General features: G+C 52.0%; 2 protein-coding genes across 6 annotated transcripts in view; one reads left to right on the top strand and one right to left on the bottom strand.

Moving 5' to 3' along the window:
* Positions 1 to 1,800: 1,800 nt before the first annotated feature.
* On the top strand, positions 1,801 to 16,587 carry CHRNB2 (cholinergic receptor nicotinic beta 2 subunit). Of its 2 annotated transcripts, none has more exons than XM_054460345.2 (6): positions 1,801 to 2,106; positions 3,463 to 3,608; positions 3,793 to 3,837; positions 4,256 to 4,365; positions 5,193 to 6,165; positions 9,770 to 16,587. In XM_054460345.2, the coding sequence occupies exons 1-6, from the start codon at positions 2,043 to 2,045 to the stop codon at positions 9,938 to 9,940; spliced, it is 1,509 nt and encodes a 502-aa protein (XP_054316320.1). In that variant the 5' UTR covers positions 1,801 to 2,042; the 3' UTR covers positions 9,941 to 16,587. The 2 variants fall into 2 exon arrangements, with proteins under 2 accessions (XP_054316320.1, XP_054316311.1); XM_054460336.2 differs by having other exon boundaries at positions 5,193 to 6,198.
* Positions 16,134 to 21,233, bottom strand: part of ADAR (adenosine deaminase RNA specific) — a 46,684-nt gene continuing 41,584 nt past the window's right edge. For all 4 annotated transcript variants that reach the window (XM_054460308.2, XM_063659887.1, XM_054460316.2 and 1 more), the window contains exons 12-15: positions 20,222 to 20,404; positions 19,794 to 19,906; positions 19,288 to 19,415; positions 16,134 to 19,114 (exon numbers count right to left, since the gene is read on the bottom strand). In XM_054460308.2, the coding sequence (XP_054316283.2) occupies positions 18,877 to 19,114; positions 19,288 to 19,415; positions 19,794 to 19,906; positions 20,222 to 20,404 (662 nt within the window). In that variant the 3' untranslated portion in view covers positions 16,134 to 18,876. The remainder of the gene's footprint in view (positions 19,115 to 19,287; positions 19,416 to 19,793; positions 19,907 to 20,221; positions 20,405 to 21,233) is intronic.

Raw genomic sequence — 21,233 nt, 5'->3', positions numbered from 1 at the left:
ACTCCTTTTCTTTGTTTCAAGGTTTCTTTAATTCTTAAGAGATTATTGTGCGCTTACACATGCGCATGCCCCGGAACAAGTGGTGCAGATTTACACCCATTTCCATGTGCGTCATGGGGTCTGTAGTCCTCCTACTTCTCCAGTCCTCTTCTAGAACTTTTCTGCTTCTTCCCTTAATTTCACGACCTGGGGACATGGTAAATAAGTTGCTTTTAGCTGGGCTTCTATTTATTTGTTTAGTTTTTGAAATGGGGTCTTGCTTCATTGCCCAGGCTGGAGTGCAGTGGTGCCATCACGCCCCAAACTGCAGCCCCGACCTCCCTGGCTTAAGTGATCCTTCCACCTCAGCCTCTCAAGTAGCTGGGACTATAGGCACACACCATCATGCCCGACTAATTTTTAAACTTTTTGTACACACATGATCTCATTATGTTGCCCAGGCTGGTTTCAAATGCCTGGGCTCAAGTGATCTTCTGCCTCAGCCTTTGAAAGTGCTGAGATTACGGGCTTGAGTCACCTCTCCTGGTCCCTAGCTGAGCTTTTAGAGAGGAATTTTCCCTACACATTAAAAAGTGTCAGTCCAGTACTAGCCCTTTTCCTTACCTGTTGAGCCCTTATAATAATATGCCAGGCACTGTGTTGATTCATAATCTAGAGAGGCAGCCACTGCCTCAGGTGGATTCATTTATTCGTTGGACATGCTCTGGAAACATATAACAAGATATCTGATCTAGTCCTTGGTCAGGCGCAGCTTCCTTAAGGAATTGACATTCCTGCCAAATGCTTAAAGTTAAGTAGAAGGTGATTAGGGGGAACATGGGTTACAAAAAAGCCAAAGAGAACCATGCATTTAAGTCCCTGAAGTGTGGGGGATGATGGGATGGAGGGATGATGGGATCCTGAAGACCTTGCCAATAGTTGGAATGTGGAGCTGGGGGTAGAGTGACCCAGATGAGGTTGAAGTAAGCAGGGACAAAACAGGACAGAGCCTTGTTGTATGCTAAGTCTGCTTTAGTCAGGAATCTTTTGGTTGAAAGTGACAACAAACCCACTGAAGGAAAAAGAGGGGCTAAGAGTTCAGGGTTCTCATCTTTGGTCTCCTTTGTGTTAGCTTCTCTCTTGATCAGGCCTCTGTGAGTGGTCTCTGATCTCCCTAGTCACACAGAAGCCAACAGCTGGAGTCAAGAGAAGGGGGTGAGGAAGGCCGATGAATAGGGGCTACTTGTCTTTCCAGTATTACCCTCAAGGCTACCTTCTTTGCAGGCAAGTCTAGACCTCCTCAGGTAGACCCTCAGTGGGAGGGCACGAAGCTTAGCCTTTTAGACTCCAAAGCCATTTGCTTTCTTAAAAATAGCAAACCCACAGCCCCCTATCTCTTTAAGGGCCTAAACGCATTTTCTCTGCTGTATCCTCAGCCTACCTGGGGAGCAGGATCATTTGGGTTTGGTAAGAGAAAAAAGGAGGTCGAAAACCCCGGACACTCCTCCTGTCTCCCAACCCTCGTTCTGGCCCTCTGGCCCTCAGTACTAAGCAGGCCCTGACCTACTTGTCTTACTCCTGCTACTTCTTCTCGCCGCGCCTCTCGCCCCTTCTCCGACCATGCTGCAGGTCCTGCCCCCAACTTTAGGACTTCAGAGCTCCTCCACCGTGCCGTGGAGGAACAGCCCTTCTTCCACCTCACGCACACCCTACCAGGGCAGAACCAATCGAAGACTATCCCACCCGGGGACCCTCCCTTTTTTTTCTGGGACCCAGCGTTTCCGCCTCCGGGGCGCAGACTCCTCCCCCTCACCGTCCCAATTGTATTCCCTGGAAGAGAAGCCGGAAAAGCCTCCGCCTGCTCATACCAGCATAGGCGAGAAGCTGGTTTCTCCTCGCAGCCGGCTCCCCGAGGCCCAGGAACCACCGCGGTGGCCGGCACCACCTGGATCCAGCTCCAGGCGGGCGCGGCTTCAGCACCACGGACAGCGCCCCACCCGCGGCCCTCCCTCCGGCGGCGCGCTCCAGCCGGTGTAGGCAAGGCAGCGAGCTATGCCCGCGGCATGGCCCGGCGCTGCGGCCCCGTGGCGCTGCTCCTTGGCTTCGGCCTTCTCCGGCTGTGCTCAGGTAAGGGAAAGACGGGCACTGGCCAGGTTCTCCTACCCCAGCCAACGGCCCAAGACTCGCCGCGCTCTGACTCACCCCTGCTAGGCCGGAAGGTGGGAGGAGGGATTCCCTAGAGGTGGGGGAGTCTGCTGGGGGTTAGGGGAGAGCCTCTGGGACTGCAGAGAGCACCTGGGAGGCTGGACTGGGAAGGAGACATACTCGAAGGAGTAAGTGAAGCAAGAAAGAGATGGAAACCTGGCCAGCGGTGGTAGGGGTGGTGCAGGCACAGAGAGCAAGGAGGCAGGGGATCTCCCCAGGCGTTCTGGGGTGGCAGGAGGGCCGGCTCTGGAGGCGCTAAGATGCCATCTGACTTTTTGTGAAACATTATCTCAAGAAAGGTACCTGGACCAGCACCCCTCCCTGGGCTCCCCATCGTTTCCCATCCCCCACATTGGGCTCCAGATTCTCGTCCCCGCTCAGGGGCAGAGAAGGGGAGAAAACGGAACGGACTTTTCCACCCTCCTGTAGGGTGGGACAGGAGGCTTGGAAGGGAAGAAGCTCTGCCAGGCTGAGGACTAGGAAGGAACTCTCTGAGGGGATGGGGAGGGGTGTGTTCGTGCAGAGTTGCAGAGGGGGATGCATTGTGCCGGAGAGGGGCAGGTACAAAGGGAATGCACAACCGAATGAGCTTTCCACACCTACAGGCCACCTCTGGGGGTGGGCTGCTGTGTGTGTGAAACTTGGGGCTAGATATATGCCTGACCCACAGCTGAGGCAGCCCAGCTATTCCACTCCAACCCAGTGCCTTTAGGGAGAGGGGAGGATGGCGTCGTGACCACAGTCACGTGTCATTACGTGAGGCACATAATGTCATTTGCGCATGTAAATGGTGAACGGGAACAGTTATTTGTGTCCCACCACACATATACTTTCTCCTCCTCAATCGGCAGGAGAAAGGATGTGTGCGGTGGGACACAAATAACTGGGACAAATAACTGTTCCCCTTCACCGCCCTGCAAAACCTCCCTTGAGTCATAGGTATTTGCTGGGGAAGCCATGGAAGCAGAAATCTCAAATTGCCCTCTGAGACCTTGGGGGAAGGGCAGGTCTCCATGAATCCTTGCAGGGTGGGTTCTTAATCTCAAGTCATCTCTGTGGAGCTGTGTGGACTCTTTGGTCAGTGGTCTCAGAGAGGGGCTTTTCTATGAAGACGTTAATCTGGGGCCTCCCTGGAGGTAATCTAAGCATTTTGCAGCATTCTTAGGGATGTAGGGAGATACTGGTTGGGCCTGGATTGTCCCATTTGCATGGGGAGGGTGGGATGCTGGGTGGGCTCTCCTTGCCTGCTTACTTTCTTCCTGCCTTTCCCCTGCCCAGGGGTGTGGGGTACGGACACAGAGGAGCGGCTGGTGGAGCATCTCTTGGATCCTTCCCGCTACAACAAGCTTATCCGCCCAGCCACCAATGGCTCTGAGCTGGTGACAGTACAGCTCATGGTGTCACTGGCCCAGCTCATCAGTGTGGTGAGTGGGGGTCCCAGGTTCTTTGCCCAGCTACTGAAGTCAGCCCCGCCAAAATGTGTTAACGCTTGTGTGCTTCCTCCCCTGGTGTTTCCAAGGCTTGGAGAGGTGTGAGAGGGACCCTGGGTGGTGGCAGTGACCCCACAGGCTGAGGGGCCTTCTCAGCAGCCTCTCTTCCTCCCTGCAGCATGAGCGGGAGCAGATAATGACCACCAATGTCTGGCTGACCCAGGTAAGTGTTAAGTGCTCTCTTCCACACCCCTGGCCTTCTCTCTCCTCCTTTTTCTCCATGTGCTTTTTTCTTTCTTAATCTCTCAAAACAGGCAGAAAGGTATAGAGTTTGGAGTCCTAAACAATTGGATTTGAATCTTGGCACTCACCAGCCTTGTGACTTTAAACATATTAAACTCTCCAAGATTCATTTTCTCATTTGTAAATGTAGATTCTAATACTGTACCTTGGCCTAGCTGTGCAAATTAAATGAGAAAGTACCACATGAGCCACACTTGATGGGCAGAGAACTCACTGTGGGGAAGAGGCTGGCTTTTAAAAGCTCCCTCAAGCCATATGGGCCCCCTCTAGTTTGTTTCCTTAACCTTGAGCCCCGCCCGGAGCAGAAGTTGGTACTGCCTCCCTCTCTCATTTCCCAGGAGTGGGAAGATTATCGCCTCACCTGGAAGCCTGAAGAGTTTGACAATATGAAGAAAGTTCGGCTCCCTTCCAAACACATCTGGCTCCCAGATGTGGTCCTGTACAACAAGTAGGAGCAATGGGAAGGTTGGGGGAGACCATTGGAGGGCTCAGGGAGGGAAGGGGTTATGGGGAAAATAAGAGAAATTACTTATGCTGTGGGAGGGGAGGGACTTATAATAGATATGCAGTCACTACCTAGACAGACAGACCCAGACCAGTGAGGTACAATGTGGACAGCCAAGGTGACCTGGGCAATAACCAGCCCACTCCCAGCCAGTTAGGACTCCCAGTATGTATTTGATGATGTGGTGGGGATACAAACAAGTATTGACAGCCCCCAGCGCCTCAACTGATTCAGGAACAGGCTTTCCTGGAAGCCTGGGAAGGATCAAAGAACTTTAAGGTCCCAGTTTCTCCTCCAGGTTCTGTCCTGTCTCCTGCAATAATCCATCTTATCTCTAAGGTACAAATCCACCTTCCTCAACTGATGGGACCATGCCCTGTCCCCTTCCATTGCTTGGGGCTCCTCACTCTGGCCTCCTGGCTCCCCCGACTTCTCCACAGTCATGAGGATCAACCAGCTTATACAATGTGTGACAAGTAGCAGACATGTCCCCTTCCTCCACCCACCACCCCCTTCTACCTGCGAGGTGTCACACAGGCCTTCTAACCAGGACACTTCTTCTGGTCACTAACCTTCCCCCGCCTCCCCATATCCCCTTCTTGATCAATTCCTGCTCCACCTCTCTATACTCCTGGATGGTTACTCTCAGATCTGGGTGTCCTCTCTCCATGTCTCCCTCTGGTTTTGCTCTCCTCCCATTAGGGGCTGGGTTGATGGGTAGGGAGGAAGGAACGCTTAGGCCAGGGCTGACTGTGCCCATCCTTTGGCAGTGCTGACGGCATGTATGAGGTGTCCTTCTATTCCAATGCCGTGGTCTCCTATGATGGCAGCATCTTCTGGCTGCCGCCTGCCATCTACAAGAGCGCATGCAAGATTGAAGTAAAGCACTTCCCATTTGACCAGCAGAACTGCACCATGAAGTTTCGTTCGTGGACCTACGACCGCACAGAGATCGACTTGGTGCTGAAGAGTGACGTGGCCAGCCTGGACGACTTCACACCTAGTGGTGAGTGGGACATCGTGGCACTGCCGGGCCGGCGCAATGAGAACCCCGACGACTCTACGTACGTGGACATCACGTATGACTTCATCATTCGCCGCAAGCCGCTCTTCTACACCATCAACCTCATCATCCCCTGTGTGCTCATCACCTCGCTAGCCATCCTTGTCTTCTACCTGCCATCCGACTGTGGCGAGAAGATGACGTTGTGCATCTCAGTGCTGCTGGCGCTCACAGTCTTCCTGCTGCTTATCTCCAAGATCGTGCCTCCCACCTCCCTCGACGTGCCGCTCGTTGGCAAGTACCTCATGTTCACCATGGTGCTTGTCACCTTCTCCATCGTCACCAGCGTGTGCGTGCTCAACGTGCACCACCGCTCGCCCACCACGCACACCATGGCGCCCTGGGTGAAGGTCGTCTTCTTGGAGAAGCTGCCGGCGCTGCTCTTCATGCAGCAGCCACGCCACCATTGCGCCCGTCAGCGCCTGCGCCTGCGGCGACGCCAGCGTGAGCGCGAGGGCGCTGGAGCCCTCTTCTTCCGCGAAGCGCCGGGGGCCGACTCCTGCACGTGCTTCGTCAACCGCGCGTCGGTGCAGGGCTTGGCCGGGGCCTTCGGGGCTGAGCCTGCACTGGTGGCGGGCCCGGGGCGCTCAGGGGAGCTGTGTGGCTGTGGCCTCCGGGAGGCGGTGGACGGCGTGCGCTTCATCGCAGACCACATGCGGAGCGAGGACGACGACCAGAGCGTGAGTGCCGCAGGCTGGGACCCCGGGCGTGAGGTATGGGGTCTGCCAGGGCCCGGGTATCTGGAAAGCAGCGGCGTTCTGTAGACATGCAGAGCTAGTAGGAGTGTAGGAGAGGACAATGTGAGTCAGGCCTGTGTTGCGGGCCTGGGTGCTGGCTAGGGCCCTTCTGGGTTGGCTTCCGGGAGATTGTGCGGCCTAAATTGGAGTCGGTGGAGGATGACCTTGCTGCTTCCTGAGGGCTAGCACTCAGGGCAAAATGCCTGAGCTGGGGCATCGTTATATGGGCAGGGAGGCCTGAAACACGAGGAGGCCCTTTAGGGTTGGCAGCCAGCCTGTGGCCGTGACCCTGAGAGTCCCTCCCCACTGCTTGCATGCCCACATCCAAGTTGTTAACCTGCAGCTCTTAGCACAAGTGATGAGTCTTTTGTGCACCCCACAGGCAGGAGGGGGCAAAATTGAGGACAGTAGGAGTGGTGTGTGTTGTGGGAGGGGTGGCGTTGGTGGCGGGGTTAGAGATTCCAGGAGCCTGCTTGTGGCGGAGAGCATGGAGTCCCAAATCAATATCCCTGCTCTTCTGAGTCCCAGGGGATGGCCTCCTGAAATATTTATGGAGATGGGAGTGGGTGAAGGAGAGGGCTTCTTGGCCCCTTCCCCAGGCTTTCTGCACACCGAGCTTTTGGCTTCTTCTACAGGGTTCCCTGAGAGCTTCTTTGAGACTGAGCCAAGAGTTGGGGGGAGATATGATAGGCTGACATCCCCCCCGACCCCGCACTTTGGGTAGGGGACGGCCCCACCTTGTGGTCAGTCTCTGGCTACCTGGCTGGTTCCAGGCTGAGGCTCAGCTGTTGCCATGGTGACTGGCCAGATTTCCTCTAGGACAGCTGCCATTCTGGCTGGGGGATGAAGAAGGGCACTGCGGTGTGGGCCTCAGAGATCTGTTTCCCTGGACAGCAGGAGATGGGTTGGAGCTGAAGCTTGGACCAGGGAGCATACACTAGAGGAGATGGGGTGGGAACCTTAGAGCCAGCTGAGGCCAAGTGGGAGATGCTGGGATTCAGGGACTCAGCAGGCTGTGGTTACCGCCTCCACCTCTCCTGCTGCAGTCACGCATGTATTGTGCATTTACCGAGCTAGGTGCTGAGGATGTGGTGACCTACTTGGATGCTTCACAGGCACCTCAAACTCAACATGCTCAAAACTGAGTATTTGGTCTACATCCTAACCACCAACTTGCTCCTCCACCAGTTTTTAGTACATGGCATCACCATTCACTCAATGGCTCAGACCGAAAACCGGGAGTGATCCTTGATCCTGTCCTTTCTCACCGCCCTCTCTGTCCAATTCATCAGAAGTCTTGTCCTGTCACAACCCCAAAGTCATTCTCAGCTTCTTCCGTTTCTCAGCATCTCCATGCTAACACCCTGGTTCTAGGACATCATCAGCTCTTGCCTGGCCTAGGGCAGAAGAGTCTCCTAATAGTCTCCCCAATTCAGCTCCTGTGCTCCTGCATCCAAACAGACATCTCCCTCTCAGCTCATGCCTTTCCCTCCTTGCCCAGGTCACTGGCTTATCTTTTATTTATTTATTTTTTTGATATGTGTTTCGCTTTTATTGCCCAGGCTGGAGTGCAATGGTGCGACCTCGGCTCACTGCAATCTCCGCCTCCTGGGTTCAAGCGATTCTCCTGCCTCAGCCTTCCGAGTAGCTGGGATTATAGGTTCCCGCCACCATGCCCAGCTAATTTTTTGTATTTTTAGTAGAGACGGGGTTTTACCATGTTGGCCAGGCTGGTCTCAAACCCTTGACCTCAGGTGATCCACCCGCCTCAGTCTCCCAAAGTGCTGGGATTACAGGCATGAGCCACTGCACCCGGCCTGGCTTATCTTGTCTTAAGCAAGCCAAGCTCTTTTGTGGCTTCAGGACCTTTGCACACATGGGTCCCTCTGCCTGGGATGCCCTGTTTTTTTCTTTTAAAAAAAATTATTACAATTATTAACTTTCACTCTACTATTTGAGAGTAAATTGTAGACACTGTGACCCTTTATCCCAAATAATTCAGTGTGTCTCTCCTAAGAACAGAGACGCTCTCTTGCACAACCCAGGTTCAGTGATCGACTGCTGGAAATTTAGCATTGATATCTATATCTCATATAAATTCCACATTTAAATTTTCCCAATTGTCCCAGTGATGTCCTTTGTAGCATCACCCCCCACCCTCATCCTAATCCAGGGTCTCAAATTACATTTAGTTGTCATGTCTCTAGTTTCCTTCAATCTGGAACAGTTCCTCAGCTTTGTCTTTCATGGCATAAACGTTTTTAAAGGGTCCAGGCCGGCTGAATGTCCCTCCGTGTGGGTTTGTCTGATTGTTTCTTTCTTCAGCTTTTTCCTCATGCAGCTGGTTCTCTCTCACTCATCAGACCTTAGCTTAAATCTCACCTCCTCAAAAAGGCATTCCCAGACCACACTCTAAATGATATCTCCTCCTCTTCTTTATCTCAATCCTTTGTTTGCCAGTGTGGAATTTTTAAATTTGTGCTTATTTTTGCTCCACCTTCCTCAGTAGACTGTAAACCACTGGATGCGTTTCTGTTGCTCATTTGCATCCCCAGTGTGTAGCATGGTGCCAGGTATATAACAGGCACAGTTGCCACGCGAATGAGTTCTTCAGCTGCTGACTAAATGAAGATGCTCAGTGGCTGTCTCCCCACCCCGCTGAGCTGGCTGGGCTCCAGATAAACACGTGCACAAAGGCCCAGACTCAGGCTAGAGTGGAGCAGCTCTGAGGAGATGCTGGCCCTTTGTGCAAGCCTTGTGACTGGCTCTCAAACCCACAGACAGGATTATCTTTTTGACCGATTTGTTCACATCTGGGACCTGGTCCTCACCCTCTGGGGACGCGGTGTGGTTGGATGGGGCTCAGTGTGTGATCATAAAAGGAGCCAGGCCGGCTGAGGCAGCCACTTACTCACTAAAGCATCAGCCACTTTACTCAACACTCTGTGTTCCAGATGTTGAGATGACAAAGATGAATCGGGGTCCTTGTTGTTTAGGAACTTGTAGCTTAGTAGGGGGACAGCCATGCAAATTGAAACAATACAGTACAGTAAATATACTGTGATGGAGACGTGTACACAGTGCAGAGGGAACCCAGAGCAGACAGCAGTTCATGCTGATCTGGGGGTCAAGGCAGCCTTCAGAGAAGGTGATGTTTGATTTGGGCTTTGAAGGATATGTAGGAGTGTACCAGGTAGAGAAAGGGAGATCAGGATTTCCAGACACAAAGGAAACCCAAAGACACAGAGACCTGGGAGGACACACTGGGGTTTGGTAGGGCTATGTTATGGGGTGGGAGAAGAAGGAGATAGGCTCATATTTGTCATGGGTGGGTCTTGATTCCAGACTTGGGAGTTTGGATGGGCCCTGAAGGCAGTGGGGCCACTGGAGGCTTTTACTAAGATCAGAGCCATGCTTTAGCAAGATCATTCTGGGATCACTGCAGGAGAGGAGTGGGGTGTGTGTCTGTGTGGTGGGACCCGCTTATACTTGTTTGCCTCCCATCCTGCATCATGTGATCTGGGCCTCCTCCGTCTCCTCCATCCAGGTGAGTGAGGACTGGAAGTACGTCGCCATGGTGATCGACCGCCTCTTCCTCTGGATCTTTGTCTTTGTCTGTGTCTTTGGCACCATCGGCATGTTCCTGCAGCCTCTCTTCCAGAACTACACCACCACCACCTTCCTCCACTCAGACCACTCAGCCCCCAGCTCCAAGTGAGGCCCTTCCTCATCTCCATGCTCTTTCACCCCGCCACCCTCTGCTGCACAGTAGTGTTGGGTGGAGGATGGACGAGTGAGCTACCAGGAAGAGGGGTGCTGCCCCCACAGATCCATCCTTTTGCTTCATCTGGAGTCCCTCCTACCCCACACCTCCATCCACACACAGCAGCTCCAACCTGGAGGCTGGACCAGCTGCTTTGTTTTGGCTGCTCTCCTCCTCTTGTACCAGCCCTCTGGTACAAAAGGAGCAAGGCTGCTAAGTGGAAGACAGATATGGCAGAGCCATCCACCCTGAGGAGTGATGGGCAAGGGGCCAGGAAGGGGACAGGATTGTCTGCTGCCTCCAAGTCACGGGAGAAGAGGGGTATAGGACAAGGGGTGGAAGGGCAGGAGCTCAGACTGCACCGGACTGGCCTGACACGATGGTAGCTCTGAAGGGAGGGGAAGAGGAGAGAGGCCTGGGTGTGACCTGACACCTGCCGCTGCTTGAGTGGACAGCAGCTGGACTGGGTGGGCCCCACAGTGGTCAGCGGTTCCTGCCAAGTAGGGTTTAGCCTGGCCCCATGGTCACAGACCCCTGGGGGAGGCTTCCAGCTCAGTCCCACAGCCCCTTGCTTCTAAGAGGTCCAGAGACCTGCCCCAGATCCTCTTTCCCCACTGAAGAATTCTGCACCCTCTGGACTTTTCTCTCCTTCCTTCCTTTCTCAGGCTCAAGGTGTGGTGGGCAAGGCTGAGTATTAGGGGAGCTTCTGAGTTCTGAATCTCTGGGTGACCTGCTTGGAGTCTCAGGTCCAAATACTTGAAATCTGTGAGAAGTCCAAGTTCATGGGCTTTTGGAACTGGAAGAACTTTGTACAGCCATAGATTCCAACATGAGCCATGTTGCAGATGAAGAAACTGACCCACACGGTGAGACAAGCACAGGTGGGTCTGACTCTTCCTCCCTGCCCTGAGATCCATCTGTCGAGTGCTCTGTTTTTTCCCCACTTTGAACTGACTGGTTACTCGAAGGAAGTGAACTAAGGATGTTAGCTTTAAGCCAACCCAGCCTCTTTGTCCACAGCAGAGCTGAGGTGAACAGCTGGAACCCTGCTACATCCGTGCTGCTCCAGTCTGTTCTGCTCATGGCTCCATCCTTCTGGCTGTCACTCTTCCTCTTCCCCTTCCCAACCAAACCTGAGCAGCTTTGAAGCAGAACTTGGGAAGGACAGGGCTGCTGCTGCCAGCGACACCTCAGAAAGCACAGCCTCGGCTTCCTGCCCCATGTGACCCTGGAAGCTGTACCCTGACTCTGCTGCCAGAGGCCAGCTGGAGGCCACCTGGCTGGGTAGCCCAGGGAACAGACCTTTTAAGGGATCTCCTGCTTGCTTGTGGTCCCAGCCTGGGCTCAATGCTGGGCCAGCAGATGGTGGGTTACAGAGGGGTCAGCCTGCCAAGTGCACCTGAGGGACCTGACCTGACACAAGCCATTTTGTCCCTAGAGCCCAGCTGGGACTCCTGCTTCTTTAGGCAGGGCAGAGGAGGGAGGAGACACAGCACAGGCATAGAGCATGGGACAGGGACCCCTGAGTCTGGATTCAAGTCCTCGCCCTGCTAGTAACTCACGTGAGCCAGCTTGAGCAAGTCCCTTCACCTTGCTAGAGCTCAGCTTCCTTGCCTATAAAATGTAGGTGGCAATGCCCTCTTCCTGAGGTTGCTGTGAGGATAAGGCAGTGCTTGTGAAAAAGTCTAGCGCTGTACCTGGCACAGAGTAGATGCTTCATGAATGTTGAGTCTGACAGGCAACTGGAGCTAGTGAGAATGGGGTCCCCTGACTGTCATGCCAGCCTCCCTCCCAGGCCCACTCTTCCCCCCTCTTCCCTGAGGAAACCAAGTCTCCCTTATCAGGAAGAGCTGGGGGAGCTGGGAGGAACATTACACGAACACCAGAGGGAGTCTAGTGGGTGGGCAGGCTTCTCTCCGCAGCCCCCTCAGCAGTTTCATTCCATTCCTGGGCTGAACCCTTGCCCTGGCCCTGCCACCCTTCTGGGTCAGCACCTTCTGACACAGGTGTGTGCTCAGGGACCCCAGGCTCTAGTCCTGTACTGGCTGTGGAAGCACACCACTGGGACAGGAAGCCAGTGGCTGCAGGAGACAGGCCTCAGCGCATCTCCTCGTCTGTCAGGATGGGTTCACGGACACCTTTTCTTGGTAGCAGGGAGTGTCTGCACTATGGAAACCTCCCCTCTTCTAGAGCAGATTGGGAGTTGCCTGTATTATTCCTGAACCCTCCTTGAACTCATGGTCCTGGGGAAGGCGTCTTGGAACCAGAAACAGCAACAGGAAAGGAGCCTCCCTCTGAAGGGTAGGGTGCCGGCCTGAGGCCCTCCCTCTTTGCTCTCCCAGGGCCTGGGCTACCCCGAGGCCCCAGCAGCTGCTGCTGTGGCTGTACTTGCTTTTAATATTTCCCATACATGGCTGTTGTCCAAGTTAAGTCACCAAATGGTGCTAGAGGGGATGGCAGAGAGCAGCTTGTCCACCTCCTCTCCATGACCCGGTTAACACACGAGGAAACAGGCCTAGAGGTTGTCTGCTGTTTGACCCCTTCTAAGAACCAGCTGTGCTGCATCTACAAAATGAAGATGACAGAGCTAGCTGAGGTCTTCAGCAAGGAAGAAAGGGGTCAGTGTATATGAAAGGGTTACCTGGGCAGTGTCATTCCCTCCATCTCTGTATGCAGCCCTTTGGGGACCATCACAATAAGGAAGAGGTGAAGGCTCTACTGCCCAGGCAAGGTGTTACCATGTGGTGGGAAAGTGTGAACCCTCAAGTGCACTGGGAAGCTTTGGGGAACCAGTCTCTTCCACCCTTGGGTCATGTGTCCCCTTCTCTTGATGTCAGGGAAGCCCCTATGCCTCCTTCCCGTGGTGGGGCTATCTCTGCAGAGAATTGGGTGCCCAGCTTAATGCCGGGCAAGGACTGGAGGAAGCTCCAGACCTGGAGGTGGCAGAGATACTGGATGGAAACCTGGAGCAAGGGTTTGGGAGGGGGAAGTGAGGAAACAGGTTGAGACTGTCTCCATCAGAGATGGCAAGGCCACAGGTGATCTGAGAACTATTTTTGTCTGAAAAGAAGGCATGCACAGGCTGTCTGCTTTTGACAGGTGGCATTGCGGTGGGAGGAAGGCAGCTTCCTGGCAGGGAGATAGAAATACTAGAACAGCTGGTACCAAGTTATTGAAAATTTAAAAGCAAACAAGACACAACAGCCCCCAGGTGGTGTGTTCTGCTGAGGAAGGCTACGGCAGAGGAAGGGCAAGACCGTTTCCCCCAGTGGTCTTGAAACCGGAAGAGGAAACAGGGAGGGCTCTTTGGGTGGTTTGGGGGCCTGGGGCTGTTTGTATCCCAGTATTAGCTCCCGTTACTAAGGGTCTGCTCTGCGCCAGGTCCTCAGCATGCGTTGTCTTTATTCCGCATGACAATCCTATGGGAAGGGGCCTCCACCTACATAACAGAAATGCGGCTCAGAGAGACCAAGTGACAGCTAGTGAGTAGTGCTGGGCCTGAACCCCAAAGTCCACACTCTTGCTGTAGCCGCTGAGGCAGGCAGAAGAGATCCTCGGGAGGAAAGTAAGGGGCATTCAAGGCCTTCTCTGAATCACTCCCCAAGCCAGAGTAGACCCAGTTCCAGTTGTCCCCCTCTGTTTCCGGGCAGAGTCAGGCAGGTGTCATACCATCCCTCCCCGCCCAACCAGTGCTGGCCAGACTCCCATTCACCGACCTTGACTAGACAGTGAACAGCCACCTTTTAGTATTCATCCCAACAGGTCCAGGCGGTCAGTGTGATAGCCACGCAGTTCCTAAGGGACTGTAGGTCTAGGAATCATTAGGACACTCACTCAGCCACCCTTGATGCCCCCATCTTCCCCACACTGCCCTTGGCCTCCCCCATCTGCACTCCTGGAGTATCTGCACTGGTTTAGCCCACTCCAGGTCAGACTCATTAGGAACTCAAGATTCTCGTAAAGAAAGTTGTTTCCAAAGCTGTCTTGTCACTCTATTTGGGGGATGGGAGACAGCCCGCGGGGGCCAGCGTTGGCGAATACAGGAAAAAGGGAGAATGCTGGAGAAACTGGACTCGTGAGAGCTTAGAGACATCACAAGAATCCAAAGAAAAAGTGAGTGGTGACAGTCTGCCGAATCACTGATTTGTTGCTTTACAAATCCACTCAGATGGAAAAGAAATGGCCAAATGACTGGGCCTGGAGTAGGCAGAGTCCAGAAAAGGCCCCCGGAGTCCCTTGTAAAGGGCTGGGCGGAGGTGAGGACCACTCTTCTGGAGGCGGGGATGGCTGGGGTTTCCTCTCACAGCCCCCATGCTCTGGGAAGTCAAGGCTGTGGTTTGCATAAGGTCAGACCTGCAGATCTGGGCCTACATCCTAGAAACAGTATTAAATTATGAGCCCCCTAAATGAAATGCAAGGTGGACAGCAACTGAAATAAGCTGAAGAAAATCCCTCTTGTGCTCCCTCAGGGCAGCCCTACTTCCCAGCCCACTCAGGGAACGTCGTGGGAGGACAGTGTTGTTCCCTCTGGACACAAAGTGGCTGGGCACTTGCCTCAGGCTATGAGGAAACTGTCCACTTTTTAAAAGACCTGGCACTACATTTCTGTCCACGTGGAACCGGAGCTGTCTGAGAACAGAGAGGACAGACGCACTCGAGGTTCCTGGTACATCACAGCAGGCAGATACAACAGCCTTCACTGTCTTTCCACTTAAAACTGTTGGCCAGGTGCAGTGGCTCACGCCTGTAATCCCAGCACTTTAGGAGGCTGAGGCAGGTGGATCACCTGAGGTCAGGAGTTTGAGACCGGCCTGGCCAACATGGTATACAAAACATTAGCTGGCCGTGGTGGCAGCGCATGCCTGTAATCCCAGCTACTCGGGAGGCTGAGGCAGAATCGCTTGAACCCGGGAGGCAGAGGTTGCAGTGAGCCAAGATCGTGCCATTGCCCTCCACCCTGGGCAACAAAAGCGAAACTTCGTCTCAAACAAAACAAAACAAAAAACCAACTGTTCAGCTTACCCAGCAATGTATCTCAGTAGACGATGAATGACACCTGTGGTGGTGTGGTGTTCTGGTCCTCAAGAAATATGCCCACAAACAACATGTCACTGGCCCTTCTAGCCTCAGTTGTTCCTTCTGTGTAATGGATGAGGCAGGTTTAATTGGGACTTAGCCTCACTGTTAGGTACTTTAGATCCTCTGGTATGATATTATTAAAGGGTCCAGGATGAGTCTTCTAGAAATTCTGATGTAAATTACAATGTGAAAAAAGGTACATTCTCTCTGAAATTCAAGATGGAGAGATAATTTGGATGTCATCTATGATGTAAAAAGAAAATGGTCTGTCTCCTAAAACTACAACCAAGCCTGTCCTGGTCCTGGCTGCAACTTTACTCCAAATATGCACATTCCTGGAAGTCAAACAGCTGGTAGTAGTGGGGTTTGGAGGAGGTAGAAAACACCCCTGAAGGAGAGCTGGAATTATGTACGTAATAGGTGATCCTCTCTCAAGGGATGTTTTCCTACTCTGGGCCTTGAAATCTTGCGTCTCAATTCCTGTGGGACAAGATATTTAATAGTGGGCTCTGGCCGGGCACGGTGGCTCACGCCTGTAATCCCAGCACTTTGGGAGGCCGAGGTGGACCTCACGAGGTCAGGAGACAAGATCATCCTGGCTAACACGGTGAAACCGCGTCTCTACTAAAAATACAAAAAAATTAGCCAGGGGTGGTGACAGGCGCCTGTAGTCCCAGCTACTCGGGAGGCTGAGGCAGGAGAATGGCGTGAACCTGGGAGGCGGAGCTTGCAGTGAGCCGAGATCACGCCACTACACTCTAGCCTGGGAGACAGAGTGATACTCCATCTCTAAATCAATCAATCAATCAATCAATCAATAGTGGGCTCTGCTGGGGAAGGGCCCTGCTGGGGAAGTAATCAAAAGGTGCCTGATGAACCCCACCTCACCCAGATGCAAATTTACCCACAAAGGGAGGTTCTTTGAAATGGCTCCTTTCCAAAGGCTGAGGGACAGCCCTGTCCCCCACAGGTTCATGTCAGATGCCACTGGTGCTGTTATCAGAAACCCCAGGGCCACAGGTCCCTTTGTTTCCATTTTCACCTCCCCCAAGAAACCAGGACTTAAAACTTTCTAAGAATTCAGATTCTTGTTTTTTTTATTTATGAGGAATGTATATTGTTAAGTCACTGTTATCAAGGGACACATAAAAGCAGAATCATAAAACTGGACTGCAGCCATCATCACAGTACCCAAGTCTATGCTTGGGGTCTTCCTGACTCTGCTCTTGGAGTCACAACCAAGACTCCAAAAAACCAACAAAGTCCCTGCAATGTGAGTAAAGGAAACAGCTTCAAGCACTGACAATTTTTACAAGTGATTATTCAAGGAATGCACAGTAGCCACAGTTCAGACAAATCAACTACAAAAATCATTAAAAAGAAGAGTAGGGAGGGGCACTGCTTATTAAAAACAAAAGACTGGACAAAGAAAGTGAAGATAACAGTGGGCAGAAGCTCTGCCTCCTCTGTCCTGTGTGACTCAGGGGGCCATGGGGGCGCGGGGGTGTGCGATCTGACACGGCTCATTTCCAGCAGATGTAGGAATTCTCTTCCTACAACAGAAACTGAATACTACAGGCTTGCTAGATAAGATCTTGGGGGTGAGTGGGGGTTCTGATCTTGTGACAGCCTGTGTTCCCAGTTAAAGAAGAGGCAGCTGGCCAGAGCTCTGCTGGAGAATCTAATGCCCAAGATGGACCAGAGAGGCCAAACAACCTGAGGACTCAGCAGGTGACAACCCTGTAGCCCTGAAGAGGAGAGGGGCTGCGCTGCCCTCTGACGCTGAGAACCACAGACCTCTCTGCCCTGGATGTGGGTGCCAAGACTGATTTACTGTGCCCCCAGCAGACCCAGAGCCAGGGAGCAGGCCTTTCCACCCCAGGAGACAGGTGCCATTTCCCTACCAGTTCCTTGGGATGCTTTGGTGTTCTGCAAAGGCATCCTTAGTCTATTTTTAGAACTTGCATTTTCTTATTTTGGTCAATTTTTGGTCAAAAGTACAGAGAGTACAGAATAAAAGCAAAGATGTGAATGTCTCTACCAGACAGAGGGTGAGCTAGTCAGCAGTTTGGAGGGAAATCATCTGAGGGTGCTGGCTCAGCACGTTCCCAGATGAAGGTCTGTCATCTAAAGGAGAGAGGCAGGCTCAGGTCCTGAAGGTCGCAGAGCCTCAGTAGTCCTCCTGTGTGTGTCTAGCTGACTGTTATCGAGGGACATGTAAAAGCAAAATCACAGAACTGGACTACAGCCATCACCACGGCACCAAGCCTATGCTTGGGCTCTTCCCCGTTCTGCTCTTGGAGTCATGACCAACACTCTAAAAGCCAACAAAGTCCCTTCAATGTGAGTAAAGGAAAGTTTCAAGCATTGACAATTTTTACGAGTGACTATTCAAAGAATGCACAGGAGCCAGAGAGCCAGACTCCACAGAGAGGCCAAAGGCTCTGAACACACAAGTCAATGTTCGTGGAGGTGTAGACAAAGGATTCCACCTCACAGAGTTTGAAGACAACCTGCCCTTTCACCCACAACTACTGCTTTCTATGTCAACCCTATAAAGATCAGGTCTGCACCCTGCCCACGAGCCTACTTCTGAAGCCATCTGGAAAAATGAAAGCACTTGGATAAATGGAAAAGTATGCCTGAATTTTAAATATGCTCAATTATAGGTTATCTGTAGCAGTTAAGAATCAACATCTATGGCATTCTTTAAAACACTCCTAATTTACATATGACTTAGTCAACTTCCCTTGGTGTCGCTGTCATGAGAGATATTACGCCAGGTGGAACAGTGACGTAAGCCAACAGGATTTTTTGCCCTTATTCTTGCTAAGTCATGATTATCTGAGCAGAGATGATTTTATACCCTCTAGGATTTGTCCTGGATTTTTTCCTACCAGTTGGCTAGGGTGTACGCCCAGCATTGGCGGGGAAAATTCCTAGGAATGCTTTAGGAGAAGAGGCAGCTGGAAGCTTGGCAATATTCCAAGGCATGCCCCTGCTCCCTGGGAAGTGGTCTGTGTCATCCTGCCGGGTGAAACCTCTGCTATTGCTTGAGCAACTCCCTTAACCCAGTCTGGCTGGTTCTAGACTTCCCGGCTGCCGGGGAAAGGGATACACTTCCAGGGAAGCAGCTTTCCTTGCCTTGCCCGCCCTGCAGCTGACTAAAGTGCAGGATGGGAGGATGGCTGGGCATTATCTGCAGGCTCCAATCACACTTCTGTGGCACTGGGAACTGCAGTTTTCAACTCCTACCCTTACAAATGTTTCACCAAATCCTTTAAGTTCACCTCTTTGCCCTCTGAGGGGGAAAAGGAGAAATTCTGATCACAAGGAAAGACTCTCAGAAGGGAAAGAGGGGAAGTAGAGGGGTCTGCGTAATCCACAAATGAAATGATCAGATCTTGACATGATCAAGAGTTGACTGAAACCTCATCAAGACCACAAGAGGTCAGTGTAGCAAACACAAAGGGAAAGGAAATGGAAACAAATCAAAACAGAACTTTTAAGAGGAAATGGACTGCAGGTGCTCAGTGACTATGTATACTTTGGGTAGAAAGAAAAGATAACTTCTTAGGTTTCTGCCTCTTCACTTGGGGGAAAAAAGGGGGGCCTGGCCAGACCTTGCCTAGCAATCCCAAAGAAAGCAGGATAAATGGGAACCCAAAGTTTTCAGTATCACAAATTATGGCTTAAAAAGAAAAAAAAAGGAGAAAAAAAAAAATCCCCTGACCATGTGATGAGGAATGCTACGACCTACCTCTCTCACACCCTAGTATGACACACCCTAATCCATCTGTCACTGGAGCATACTATACTGGGCAGAGATAAAAGTTCTTTTCCTCCTGGGGTTTGCTAATCCAGTTCCCATAGCCCATATCCTTCAGGCCTTTTTTGAAGTAGTTCTTGGCCGTCTCGTAGTCACGGGCAGCTTTCTTGGCCTCACCATAGGAGAGTCTCAGTAGATCCCTGCGGTAACGGAAGGAGCAGAGCTTCTTAAATAGAAGAAAAATGTTCTTTTTGGAGACCCGGGACAATTCATTCCGTGGCCTAGAGAAACAAAAGCACTCATTATTCACCTGGGACCTGTAAGATAAGGAGCTCACAGTGGAGACACCGTGGGAGGGGAGGCGACTGTCAAGCCCTGAGACTGCAGAGGTATGATGCACCCTTGCAAGTCAGGGCAGAGGCTTGGTCCTGACTGCGCTCTCCTGTCTCCTTACCCATCCACAGTGCCTCTGGTACCGTCCAGGATCTCCAGGTCATAGCCATCAGCCAGACACCAGTTGACGCTTGTCTCCTTAGTCTTCCCAGATTGCCTTTTGGAATCATATACGCTGACTCTGCCAACCTAGGAATCCCAGAAGCAACGGGAGAAAGATGGAAACCTTTCAGGAATAAGATTCTGAAGCAGAGACTCAAGACTCATAGGAGAGAGGAAGTGTGGGGTCATGATCTTTCCCCTGTATTTAGGGTTCTGTTTGGCTAAGACTGAGCACACTCTAGACATACTAACTCCATCTCGATTCAGATTAATTCTAGACTAAGTGAAGAAAAGCCCTTGGCATCCAAAAGGAAGAAAGTTTAAGTTCTTGGGACACCAACCAATGTTGGTGGTGGGCCACTGTGGGCAATGTTCCTCTTGCCCACAGTGTACATTTTTCCTCTATTTACATGACTGCTTGAAAAGGAGGAAAAAGTCAGGGAAAATAGAAGGGGGTTATAGCACCTTGGGGTGGTTGACAATAAAGGGATGTCGTAGTCCATCCTCAAATGCGCTCCCATCTCTTGTCACACGACAGCAAATAGCACGGGTCAGATGCCCTTGGCTGAAAAGGTAACCTGAGTACAAAAAAGAGAAACGTATGTACCTGTGTTTGCACCAAATGCTGTTAAGAGGCAGAGGCATGTGGGGATTTTGGAGGTACAAGATACGGTTGTCAAGAAAGAGAAACAGCTGCCTTGTTAGGAAGCACCTTCTGACTGGGGCTACTAGGATCTTCCTACCACAGCAGACTGGACACTCAATCAATTACTGAGGAGTGAACCATGCTCATTTTGATAGGGGAGACAAGACACCTGGCAATAAAGCATGCAGTTTGGGATTTGGGCACAAGAAGGACAGACCAGTTCCAGATCCCAAGGCAGGCCCCTTACCCAATGTGACAGATTTGAGATAAATGGGCTGCAGGAAGTGGGTCAACAGTGCCCCTTGCAGGCCCAGCACATTCCAGCGTAGGATTTTGTCACTACAAGACATGGTACGGAGTCTCTCCCCGAGCCGAATGCCATCCCACGTAGGCACAATGTCACTGGATTCCACAGGGATCGTGCCTTCTCCTGTGTGAGAGACTTGGGTCAGACCCACAGGTGCCAATGGACCAAACCACTCCCTGGCGTGGTTTTTATCCTCCTTAAGCTTGGGCCACAGGCTACATTCATTCATTCTTCACATATTTCACAGCCCCTGCTATGCGCCAGGCACTATGCTTGGTGCTGGGAAAGAATGGTGAGCAAAACCAAGTAAGATCCTTGTCCTCCTAAAACATCTATGGTGGTGAGGAGATTGAAGGGGAAGAGAATAGACACTAAACCAGTAGCCAGTACATACGGAAGAATTCCAGATGCTGACAGTGCTCTGAAGGCTCTGAGGGAGCTATGACGGAGGACCACAGGGGACACCTCCTGGGACAGCAGCAGCAGGGGAGCCCAGACATGGAGGAGGACAGCTGGAGTAAGAGTGTTTCAGGCACACAGGACAAAAGCAAAGGCCCCAAGGCAGCCAGCGGATTGGCTGTTCAGGGGCCTGAGACAGCCAGTGTGGACGCAGCACATGCGAGGGATGGGGAAAGTGGCGCGAGAGGCCGGGTGGTCACAGCAGATTTTGCTTGTATATGCAGTGCAGTGGGAAACCACTACAGGGTTTAAAAAAAAACAAAAAAAACCGCTTTACTGAGATACAGTTCATATGCCATACAGTTCACCCATTTAAAGCATACAATTCAGTCATTTTTAGTATATTCACAGAGTTCTGCAACTGTCACCACAGTCAATTTTAGAACAGTTCATCGCTCCAAAAAGAAACCTACCCATTGGCGCAGTCACTCATCTCTCCAACTCTCCCACTCCTGGCCCTGGCAACCACTAATCTACTTTCTGTCTCTATGGA

This window comes from Pongo pygmaeus, chromosome 1 (assembly GCF_028885625.2).
Source record: "Pongo pygmaeus isolate AG05252 chromosome 1, NHGRI_mPonPyg2-v2.0_pri, whole genome shotgun sequence".
Taxonomy (NCBI): Eukaryota; Metazoa; Chordata; class Mammalia; order Primates; family Hominidae; genus Pongo; species Pongo pygmaeus.
Note: the sequence above shows the minus strand (reverse complement) of the source record. Positions and strands in the feature narration are given on the sequence as shown.